Source organism: Pseudonaja textilis, chromosome 8, assembly GCF_049901715.1.
Source record: "Pseudonaja textilis isolate UNSWEBS1 chromosome 8, rPseTex1.2, whole genome shotgun sequence".
NCBI classification, from domain to species: domain Eukaryota; kingdom Metazoa; phylum Chordata; class Lepidosauria; order Squamata; family Elapidae; genus Pseudonaja; species Pseudonaja textilis.
In genome coordinates this window covers 49602448-49614474 of record NC_141997.1, presented here as the reverse complement: position 1 = coordinate 49614474, position 12027 = coordinate 49602448, and the positions used below count along the sequence as shown (strand labels likewise).

General features: G+C 48.8%; 1 protein-coding gene across 1 annotated transcript; it reads left to right on the top strand.

Moving 5' to 3' along the window:
- Nucleotides 1-1194: 1194 nt before the first annotated feature.
- Nucleotides 1195-11767, top strand: LOC113439477 (protocadherin-8-like). Its single transcript, XM_087938040.1, is given in 6 exon segments — nucleotides 1195-1944; nucleotides 1947-2141; nucleotides 2144-3744; nucleotides 6396-6463; nucleotides 7926-8056; nucleotides 9686-11767. Coding segments are annotated over 6 exon segments (3018 nt in total). The 5' UTR covers nucleotides 1195-1274; the 3' UTR covers nucleotides 10039-11767.
- The last annotated feature ends 260 nt before the right edge of the window (nucleotides 11768-12027 follow it).

The following is a 12027-nucleotide window of genomic DNA, read 5'->3' as shown; positions in this document are numbered from 1 at the left end:
TTGAGGTATATAATAATCAATTGGAACAACTTGCCTCCAGAAGTTATGAATGCTACAACGCTGGAGATTTTAAAAAAGATGTTGGATTTGTCTGAAGTGGTGTAGGGTTTCCTGCCTAAGTAGGGGGTTGGACTAGAAGACCTCCAAGGTGCCTTCCAACTCTTGTTATTCTATATAGACCCTGATTTTCTTCCAGGTGGCACTGAAGTCTGGTGGCACTTAACTGGGCAAAATTATCCCACAGGAATTTTTAACACAGTAAAAGAGTTGGAAGGGACCTTGTGGGTCATCTAGTCCAACCCCTTCCCCCGCGCAAGAAGGAGACCCTACACCATTTCTGACAAATGGCAGTCCAGTCTCTTCTTGAAAGCTTCCAGTGATGAAGCTCCCACCACTTCCAAAGGCAACTTCTGTTCCATGGCTTGATGGTTCTCACTGTCGGAAAAGTTCTCCTTATTTCCAGGTTGAATCTCTCCTTGTTTAGTTTCCATCCATTATTCCTTGTCTGGCCTTTGGGTGCCTTGGAAAATAGCTTGACCCCCTCCTCCTCTCTGGGGCAGCCCCTCCAATATTGGAAGACTGCTATCCTGTCTCCCCTGGTCCTTCTCTTCACTAGACCAGAATAAATTGATTTAACTGTGTTTAATCAAGCTAACAGTGGAGCACCCTGTGCCCAATCCTAGCTGTAGGATCCCATGCAAATAATTTCCAATAACGCAAAGTACATTTTATCCTATTTTAGCTTAGTGACCAATACCAGCCGTTATGTCAAGGGTCTTCCAACTTGGCCAGTTTAAGGCTTGTCAACTTCAACTCCCTGAGCTAACATGACTGGAGGAGGAATTCTGGGAGTTGAAGTCCAAAGCTGTCAAAGTTTGAAGACTCACGCCTTATGTCCTGATCCTCTGAAGGTTGCTTAGAAGAACAAACACCATCAGTGGTTATCCCAAGGATGTTTTTTTTTTTTAAAGAGGAAACTGGACTTTCTGGTTAAGTCCAGTTGATTCTTGGAAAAAAAAACATCACCTTTGGGATAACCATGACCTGAGAATCTCCATAGACATCATTAGAAGATTTAAGGGGGGGTGTCATTTGCATATGGAGGACTGGAGGAGGCTGATTTGCATACTGGGGACCATATGATCCCAGGGAAGAGGGGAACAGCTCGTTAGATCGCTAGGATCAGCAGCAGACTCCAAGGACAGCCGTTCAGGATCGGTGGAGTAAAAGCAGAGGAGCAGATTAAGCCCCGGTTTAACTTCTCGAAAGGACTCATGGCCAGGCTCCTCGTTCCACTCATGGTTTTACTCCAAGGTTTTTTTCTCCGCGGGGCGGGGAGCCAGAGCGTCCGATTCAGCGTGGACGAGGAAGCCCCTCCGGGCACGGTGCTGGGCATCTTGGCCGAGAAATTGCAACGGCCAGTCGAGGGTGCGCCCCGCGGCTTCCAGTTGGTGAAGGCGCCGGGCAACGGGTCGCTGGTTCGAGTCCGGGAGCGGGACGGGCAGCTGAGCCTGGGGCCGGAGCGGCTGGACCGGGAGCAGCTGTGCGGCCAGGCGGAGTCGCCCTGCCTGCTGGCCTTCGACGTGCTGAGCCTGGGCGGCCCGGCGGGCGCGGGAGCTCCGCCTTTCCGCCTGGTGCACGTGGAGCTGGAGGTGCGGGACCTCAACGACCACGCGCCGCGCTTCCCGCAGCCCGCCGTGGCCCTGGAGGTGTCGGAGAGCGCGGCGCCCGGCACCCGCCTGCCGCTGCCCCTGGCGCACGACCCGGACGCCGGCTCCAACGGGCTGCAGAGCTTCGCCCTCTCGCCGGGCAGCCCCTTCGGCTTGGAGGCGCAGAGGCGCGCCGACGGGCTCCGCTGCGCCGAGCTGGTGCTGCTGCGCGAGCTGGACCGGGAGGCGGAGGCGGGCTACCGGCTGGAGCTGGTGGCCAAGGACGGCGGGAGCCCCCGCGCTCGGGGACGGCCACGCTCAGCGTGCGCGTGCTGGACGCCAACGACAACGCGCCCGCCTTCCCCCGGGGCGCGCTCCTGACCCTGGAGCTGCCCGAGGACGCGCCGCCGGGCGCGCTGCTGCTGGAGCTGGACGCGGCCGACGCCGACGAGGGCGCCAACGGGCAGCTGCTCTACGCCTGGGGCAGCCAGGTGGCCCCGAGGCCCGCCGCCTCTTCAGCCTCGACCCGCTCTCGGGCCGCCTGGCCCTGCGCGCCCCCGTCGACTACGAGCTCCAGCGCACCTACGAGCTGGACGTGCAGGTGAGCGACCGGGGCGCCAGCCCGCTGGCCGCCGCCTGCAAAGTGGTGGTGCGCCTGCTGGACGTCAACGACAACGCGCCCGCCGTGGCCATCAGCGCCCTGGGCGGCCCGGCCGGGTCGGGGGCTGCGCGGGGCCCGCAGCAGCAGCAGCAGGTGGAGGCGGCCGAGGCGGAGGCGGCGGGGGACGAGGCCGGCTGGGCGGCGGTGAGCGAGGCGGCGCCGGCCCAGAGCCTGGTGGCGCTGGTCAGCACCTCGGACAGCGACGCGGGCGCCAACGGCCAGGTGCGCTGCGCTCTCCTGCCGGCGCCCCACCAGCCCTTCGCCCTGCAGCGCGCCTACGACGCCGCCAGCTACCTGGTGCTGACCACGGGCGCCCTGGACCGCGAGCGGGTGGCCGAGTACAACCTCACCCTGGTGGCCGAGGACCTGGGCTCTCCCCCGGCCAAGACCGTCCGCTCCTTCACCGTCCGCGTGGCCGACGAGAACGACAACGCCCCGCGCTTCGCCAAGGCCCGCTACGAGGTGGCCCTGCCCGAGAACAACCCCCCGGGGGCCTACCTGACCACCGTGGCGGCCTCTGACCCCGACCTGGGGCCCAACGGCAAGGTGAGCTACCGCCTGCTGGGAACGCCCGACCCGTCGAGTCTGTTGTTCTCGGTGGATCCCCGCCTGGGCGTTGTGCGAGTTCAGCGCTCCCTGGACCGTGAGAAGGAGGAGGAAGAGGCGTCATGGCATGACGTGGTGGTGGAAGCTTGCGACGGGGGCCGCCCGTCGCTCTGCGGACGCACCCTGGTCGTTGTCCGGGTGGAGGATCAGAACGACAACGCGCCCCAGATCATTTCCCCACCTTTGTTGAACGGCTCTGCGGATCTCCCACTGCCTCTCATCGCCCCGCCCGGCTTCCTGATCGCCCAGCTGGCAGCCCGGGACAACGACGCCGGTCGTAACTCCGAGTTGGCTTTCTCCCTCCTGGAGGGGGCGCCCAGGCTCTTCGCAGTGCAGCCGCGGACTGGAGAGCTCTTTCTGCGGGAACGGGTGCCACGGGAAGTAGCCCCCGGTTCTGCTTTCCGCCTGGTCGTTGCCGTCGAGGACAGTGGGCAGCCCTCTCTGACTTGCACAGCGACTCTACGGCTGATCTGCACGGAGACGCTGCCCTCTAGCGTGCAGATGGTGGCACTGCAGCTTGGCGCCGACGGAGGAGAGCCATGGGACGTGTCGGTGCTGTGGATCGCCGTGCTGGGAGGAGGTTGTGGGGTTTTGCTGGTGGCCATTCTGCTCGTGGGAGCCTCTATTTGGGTGGGCAGGAGGAAGATCCCAGTTGGGAAGGCTGCGAAGCCGGTAGGACGCGCAGGAGGAGGAAGCCATCCTGCCTCTTCATGGGGGAAAGGGATCCCCAAAGATTCTGCTTGGAGGGGAGCCTTCTCACCAGCGGAAGAAGGGAGCTGTGACTCCTTGGGTGTGACTGAGACCGAAACGCCTAGCTTGGATTCCCAGGTATCTTCTCAACTAGGGTTAAATGATCCTGACCTCGTTTGGCTGCTGAGATTCACCTCCTATTTTAACAGGTATAGAATAGGAATAGAAATGGAGATAGGAAGAAGAATAGGAAGAATAGGAATGGGAATGGAATAGGAATAGATTAGAATAAAAGAATAGAAATAGAAATATAGAATAGAATAGAAAACATGGAATAGAATAGAACAGAAAATATAGAATAGAAAAAAAGTATGGAACAGAATAGAATAGAAAATATAGAATAGAATAGAAATAGAATAGAAAATATGGAATAGAATAGAAAAAAATATGGAATAGAATAGAATAGAAAATATGGAATAGAATAGAAAATATGGGATAGAATAGAAAAAAATATGGAACACAATAGAAAAGAAAATATAGAATAGAAAATATGGAATAGAATAGAATGGAAAATATAGAATAGAATAGAATAGAAAAGAAAATATGGAATAAAATAGAAAAGAAAATATGGAATAGAAAAGAAATTTTTTTTGGAATAGAATAGAAAATATAGAATAGAATAGAATAGAAATAGAATAGAACAGAAAATATGGAATAGAATATAAAAGAAAATATGGAATAGAATATAAAAGAAAATATGGAATAGAATAGAATAGAAAATATGGAATAGAATAGAATAAGAATAGAATAGAACAGCACATTAGAGATCTTCTAGTCCAGCCCCCTGTTCAAGCAGGAGGCCTCATACCATTTCAGACAAGTGGCTCTCCAATCTCTTCTTAAAAGCCTTCAGTGATGAAACACAACTTCTGGAGACAAGCTGTTCCACTGGTTAATTGTCCTCACTGTTAGGAAGTTTCTCCTTAACTCCAGGTTGCTTCTCTCTCCTGGATTAGTTTCCATCCATTGTTTCTTGTCCTGCCTTCTGGTGCTTTGGAGAGTAATTTGACCCCCTTCTTCTGTGTGGCAGCTCCTCAAATATTGGAAGGCTGCTATCATGTCCCCCTGGTCCTTCTTTTCTCTAAACTGACAATGGGAAATCCAGATTCACTTAACAACCATGTCCACTAACCTCACAATTGCAATGATTCGCTTTACAACGGTGGCAAGAAAAGGTCAACCGTGGCAACAACGGTGGCAAGAAAAGGTGGCAATCAACTTCAACCATGGTGGCCTAATGGCAGTGGTGTGATTCAGATAATAGATAACAGATAATCAGAGTTGGAAGGGACCTCGTAGGTCATCTAGTCCAACCCCCTGCCCAAGCAGGAGACCCTACACCATTTCTGACAGAGGGCAGTCCAGTCTCTTCTTGAAAGCCTCCAGTGGTGAAGCTCCCACAACTTCCGAAGGCAACTTCTGTTCCATGGGTTGATTGTTCTCACTGCCAGAAAGTTTCTTCTTATTTCTAGGTTGAATCTCTCCTTGATCAGTTTCCATCCTTGTCTGGCCTACAGGTGCCTTGGATAATAGCTTGACCCCCTTCTTCCTCCTCTCTGTGGCTGCCTCTCAAATATTGGAAGACTGCTATCCTGTCTCCCCTGGTCCTTCTCTTCACTAGACTAGAATAAACCGATTTAAGTGTGTTAAATCAAGGTAACAGTGGAGCATACTATGCCCAATCCTAGCTATAGGATCCCATACAAATAACTTCCAATAAGTCCATTTTATCTGTGTCCTCAGGGTTGAATACAATTTGGAAAGAACATCCTTTCAATGGAATAGATTTCCAGAGGAAAAAAAAATTGCAGACTACAGGAACCATTAGCAGTATTCAGGGGTCACAGATAAACCTCCAAGTGGCCTCAACGACTCTCTAGAAAGGATGCAAATGACCAGCTGTGTGCAAGGAATATAAATCCTTCTTTTTCCCCACCATCCAGTCAGAATTGAAGAAGCTTCTTGGATGAGAAGTGAAATACTTTCAAAAGAAAAAAAACAAGAAAGTCCAGTTGCCTCCTGAAAAAAGTACCTTTGGGACGTTATCTTAAAAGTTTTACAAGCTGGGTCTTGTTCATTTCAAAAATATAAGCATTCCTCAGCCATTTTAATTGCGCAATTGATCGTCTTTTGCACTGATGAATTTAGCTGTTAGGAGACTAACCACCTCTCTACCCATGACTGAAACACACATTCACCTGAGTGCTAAGCCCGACAAATTAACTCTGCACAAAAGGATTATTATTTTGCTGTGGATTAAGCCAGTTTTAAATCCCTCCTGTTCTAAAATCATAGTCTGTTAATAAGAACACCAAATCTATAGCAAGAAAAAAAAAAAGAAGAAGGTGCAAACCAATTAAGTCACTAATTTTTTACTAGAACAGAAACAAATACCTCTGCTCAAGTCTATTATCCGGCACTCTGGAAAGTAAAGTTGAACATTGTGTTTATTTTATAAAACACCAATCACTAAAGGTATGGATTTTCTTTGTGGGAGGGCTTGAAAGCAGTCCATTTAATTAAAAAAAATATATATATTTAGCTGTGGCCTCAAGCTGAGATTTAGAGCATTTTCCAAAGAAGGCAGAAGTAGGTGAGAATGGAAGAAAAAAAAAACAGTCAATTTTCAAACCTAACCACGCAGATCTTGATATCTAATGTATTATTGTGTGTTCTTTTCTTTAGTATTGAAAAATAGAAATCGCACATTGTTTCTCTTTTATTAATAGGCTCAGATCCTTGTTCCTGCAGAGCCTGCATCTGAATGGGAGGCGAGCCAATCCACTTCAAATTTTAGGTAAACTCAACCTTTGATGCCAAGTCTGGTTCTTTGGACTTTTCTCTCTCTCTCTCTCTGCTTGGCATGGTTTCTCCCTGGTGTGGGTAAAAATGTCAGATTCGTATTTTATACCAAGGGTTGCAAAGTTTTGTTTGCTTGTTTGTAAAATTGAGATAGTCTGGGAGAAGTCTGCCATGGTGGTGCAGCGGTGGGAAGGCAGCATTGCAGGCTAACTCTGCCTACTCTGGAGTTCGACCCTTGACGGCATTCAAGGTTGACTCAGCCTTCCCTCTTTCCGAGTTCGGTAAAATGAGGACCCAGATTGTTGGGGGCCAGAGGCTGACTCTGTAAACCACTTAGAGAGGGCTGTAAAGAACTGTGAAATGGAATATAAGTCTAAGTGCTATTGCTATCTATGTCTGTTTGCCTGTCTGCCTGTCTTCCTTCCTTCCTTCCTTCCCTCCTGCCTTCCCTCCCTCCCTCCCTCCCTCCCTCCCTCCCTCCCTCCCTCCCTCCCTCCCTCCCTCCCTTTCTTTCTTTCTTTCTTTCTTTCTTTCTTTCTTTCTTTCTTTCTTTCTTTCTTTCTTTCTTTCTTTCTTCTTTCTTTCCTGCTTGAGTAGGGGGATGGACTAGAAGACCTTCAAGGTCCCTTTCAACTACTCTACTCTACTCTACTCTACTCTACTCTACTCTACTCTATTCTTCATTCCAATATTCTATTCTATTCTATTCTATTCTGTGCCGTGCCGTGCTGTGCCGTGCTATGCTATGCTATGCTATGCTATGTTATTCTATATTTCTATTCTATTCTACTCTATTCTATTCTTCATTCCAATATTCTGTTCCGTTCTGTTCCGTTCTGTTCTGTGCTTTGCTTTGGTGTGCTATGAGATCCCATCCCATCCCATTGGTTGGAATCTAAACCAGGAGTGTCAAACTCAAGGCACATGGGCCAGATCTGACTCTCAAGATGTTTAGATCTGGCCCACGGGGCCACCCTGGAAATAGCGAAGGACCAGCCTGTGCTGCCTCTGCCATCAAAAACAGAGCCTGGAATGACCATGAGTGGCCCTTCCGGGCTCAGTTTTTGGCCATGAGGGCCTCCTGCAGCCTTCTTGACAGTGAAAATGGAGCCCAGAAGGGCCATTTCACTGCCAGAGGGCTGCAGGAGTCCGTTGCAGCCGTAAACTGAGCCCGGGAGGGCCATGCGCAGCCATTTTTGCTGGTAGAGGGCTGCAGGAATGACGTTGAGCTGGCCACGCCCACCTCAGCCATGCCCACCCAGCCGCCTGATGAGGTCAAACACAACCATGATGTACCCCTCAGTGAAATTGAGTTCGACACCCCTGATTTAAACCACCTGGAAGGCACCCATCATACTTTCTTCTGCTTTAGAATGTTTGATGCCTGCAAATTTTCATCGTGTTATGTTGGCTGGAAAAGATGCTGACCTTTATGTCTCTCTTCCCTGTGCCGTAAGCTATTCGGGTTTGGATCGAGTGAGCGCAGAAGACAGTGGAAATGGAGACAGCGAACGCAGCGACAGTGACTTCAATACTAGCAGGGATGGAATGAAACAGACCTCCGTAGAAAAAGCTGGGAAACAGAACGGTAAGTTGAGCAAACTTCAAATCATGGTTTGTGACGAATTTAAATATGAGCCAGCAGTGTGGAGTGGCAGCTAATAAAGCCAGTGCAACCCTAGGTTGCATTAATAGAGGGATAGGATCAAGATCATGTGAAGTACTAGTACCAAAAGTACACATATAGTCTGGGTGAAACCAGGTTCAATTGCAGTAACTGTGAGAAGGATCTTGGAGTCTTAGTGGACAACCAGCTAAATAGGAGCCAGCCGTGTGCAGCAGCCGCCCAAAAAGCTAATGCAATTCTAAGTTGTATTAACAGAGGGATAAAGACAAGATCAAGGGAGGTACTAATACCACTCTATAAAGCCTTAGTAAGGCCACACCTAGAGTCCTGCATCCAGTTTTGGTCACCACATTATAAAAAAGATGTTGAGACTCTGGAAAGAGTACAGAGAAGAGCAACCAGGATGATGAGGGGACTGGAGGCTAAAACATACAATGAATGGTTGCAGGAACTGGGCTTGGCTAGTCTAGGGAAGAGAAGGACCAGGGGAGACAGGAGAGCAGCCTTCCAGTATTTGAGGGGCTGCCACAGAGAGGAAGGGGTCAAGCTGTTTTCCAAAGCCCCTGAAGGTCAGACGAGGAAGAATGGATGGAAACTGAACAAGGAGAGATTCAACCTGGAAATAAGAAATTTCCTGACAGTGAGAATCATCAACCGATGGAACAGAAGTTGCCCTTGGAAGTTGTGGGAGCTTCATCATTTGAGACTTTCAAGAAGAGGTTAGACTGCCATTTGTCAGAAATGATGTAGGGTTTCCCGCTTGGGCGGGCGGTTAGACTAGATGACCTGTAAGGTCCCTTCCAACTCTGATTATCTATTTATCTCTCTACAAAGCCCTGATAAAAACACACTTGTAGATTGCTGCATCCAGTTTTGGCCGCCACGATACAAAAAAGGTGTTGAGACTTTGGAAAGAGTTCACAGAAGAGCAACACAAATGTTTAGAAGTATTGCTCTTCTCTTAACTCTTTAAGCACTAAGAAATGTATTTAATAGAAAATCGATTTTAAAAAAAGATTTAGGTATGTGAAATATAACCACTGGTGAAGAAGAACTTGGGAACAGCAGTTCAGGTGAACTTGGAGTCACTTGTGTTGGTTAGGTAAAGAAAGGTTCCCCACGCACATATGTGCTACTCATTTCCAGCTCTAGGGGGCAGTGCTCATCTCTATTAGAAAGCCAGAGAGCCACCTGTCTGAAGACGTCTCCGTGATCATGTGGCCGGCATGACTAAATGCTGAAGGCGCACAGAATGCTGTTCCCTTCCCACCAAAGGGGTCCCTATTTTTCGACTTGCATTTTTAACATGCTTTCGAACTGCCACATTGACAGAAGCTGGGACAAGTAATGGGAGCTCACTCCATTACGCGCCACTAGGGATTCGAACCGCCGACCTTTCCGATTGACAAGTTTGGCGTCTTAGCCGCTGAACTACCAGGTCTCTTTTTGTGTTGGTTACACAAATGCAAAGTTTGATTCTTTGCTGTAGAATTCATAGGAAAATGCAGTATTCTGTAATCAGTAATCTAACTAATTAACTAGCTAATATTAACTAATTAATATTAATACACCTAATTGCTTTTTCACCAGGGGTCACTCCTTCTGCTGAGAGAACAACTTGCAATGAATTAAGTCTCTACAATGGTCCACATGCCCACCTGTCTTTGGTAGGGAAACACCTACCTTTTTACTGCAAACATTCAGACCTTCCCTCCTATCCCGCAGCCCAGATTAACAGATCTTTTATCCAGCCGGGAAAATCTCATTGCTGTCCTAAATTCCTCCCCCAAAGCCAAGATTGTCTTCCAGTTTGGAATGAAAAACTACCCAAGGTCTGTGAACGAGCATGTTACAGTGGGACAATTGCGACAGTTCATTCCCAGGGAGGCCACGAATTAAGCCATTTCCCTCGAAATGCCTCCGAGATCGGGACGTCATTTTGACAAGAGATGGAGAAATTTTCTGACAAAGAGAGCCATCAACCACGTGGAACAAAAGTTGCCTTCGGAAGTGGTGGGAGCTTCATCACAGGGAGCTTTCAAGAAGAGATTGGACTGCCGTCTGTCAGATAATGGTGTAAGGTTTCCTGTTTGGGTGGGGTAGGGTTGGACTAATGACCTGTTAATCTGTTATTATGTCACTGGAAGACAAAATCACAAAACTCATTTACTTTGGCCATGTTGCTTTCAAGAAATGTATTCTAGTCTAGTGAAGAGAAGGACCAGGGGACACATGATAGCAGACTTCCAATATATTGAGACTCTAGAAAAAGTGCAGAGAAGAGCAACCAGTGATGATTAGAGGACTGGAGACTAAAACATACGATGGATAGTTGCAGGAACTGGGCCTGGCTAGTCTAGGGAAGAGAAGGACCAGGGGAGACAGGAGAGCATCTTCCAATATTTGAGGGGCTGCCACAGGGAGGAGGAAGGGGTCAAGCTATTCTCCAAGGCACCCAAAGGCCAGACAAGGAATAATGGATGGAAACTGATCTATGAGAGATTCAAACTAGAACTAAGGAGAAATTTTTCTGACAATGAGAACAATCAACCCATGGAACAGAAGTTGCCTTGGGAAGTTGTGGGAGCTTCGTCACTTGAGACTTTCAAGAAGAGACTGGACTCCCGTCTGTCAGATATGATGTAAGGTCTCCTGCTTGGGCAGGGGGCTTGGACTAGATGACCTACAAGGTCCCTTCCAGCTCTGTTAACCTGTTAAGATCTGCTTACAGCCATTCTATGCAGTTTTTAACAAAACGTCCTTTCTGCATCCCAGGTGTCAGTGAAGACAATGGAGCTGACACTAAGCATGATGCTTGAGGCACATAGATTCAGAGGGAGAATTGATTAGCTGCTTAAATAATGCCTCCTTTCAAATGGACTGTGTCTTAGACAAAGGAAATGTAAATACAGATAGTGCTCAATTAAACGACCATAACAGAGCCCCAAATTTCTGTTGCTAAGTGAGACAGTGGATAAGTAAATATTGTCCTATTTTGAGAGCTTTCTTGCCACGGTTGTTAAACGAATCCCTGCGATCGGTAAGTTAGTAACCTGGTCATTAAGTGAATCCGGGCTTCCCCTTGACTTTGCTTGTCTGAAGGTCACAAAAGGGGACCATTGTAACTCGAATGGTCACTAAATGAACTGTTCTAAATTGTGGACCACCTGTATGCTGCTAAACTATGGAAGTCTGCACAAATATTAATGCTTTGTCGTTTTACCATAGGTTATATGTATTGTACCATATATGTATGTAGAAATAGATATAATGAGCCAAAGAGGCGTGACACAAAGGCAACACAGATAAACAATAAGAGTCCCTTTATTAGCTCCAACTTTGCCCCCAATGTCCAGGTTACCTTCTGGGTTGGAGAAAAACTCTCCCAGGAACAGCCTTTGGCTGCAGAGAATCAAGTCCAAAACGTGGTCAGCACAAACTGTAGCTTAAAGTCCAAACAAGCCAAACTGAAGTAATTAATTTGGCAGGGCAGGAGATGGAATTCCAGATGTAAAGGCATGGCAATAACTCAACGCGGTTGGGAAGATGCCAGGAACACAGATAACCAAAGTCAACAGAAGATAAACTCACGTTTGTTCCCAGCAGCTGCCGCACTCAGCTTGCATCTCTCTTAAACTCTCATTCCCAGGTGTGGCTAATGAAGGGAATCAGGGCCCTTTCCTCCCCCATAAGCCATGCAACCCACGTTGCTCCCTTCTCCACTCTTCCCTGCATGCCCTAGGATGAAGAGGGGGTGGGCCCGAGTCTTCCTCTGAATCCCCTCTCCCTTGTTCTCCCTCTCCCCTGCTCTGCCCAGCCAGACTTTGCCCTTCCTCCGTTTCCTCCACAGCCAACGGAGCCACAATCCCACTCCCGGCTAGCTGTTCATCTTCCTCCTTGGATTCAGAATCTGACAGGGGCATGACAATGTG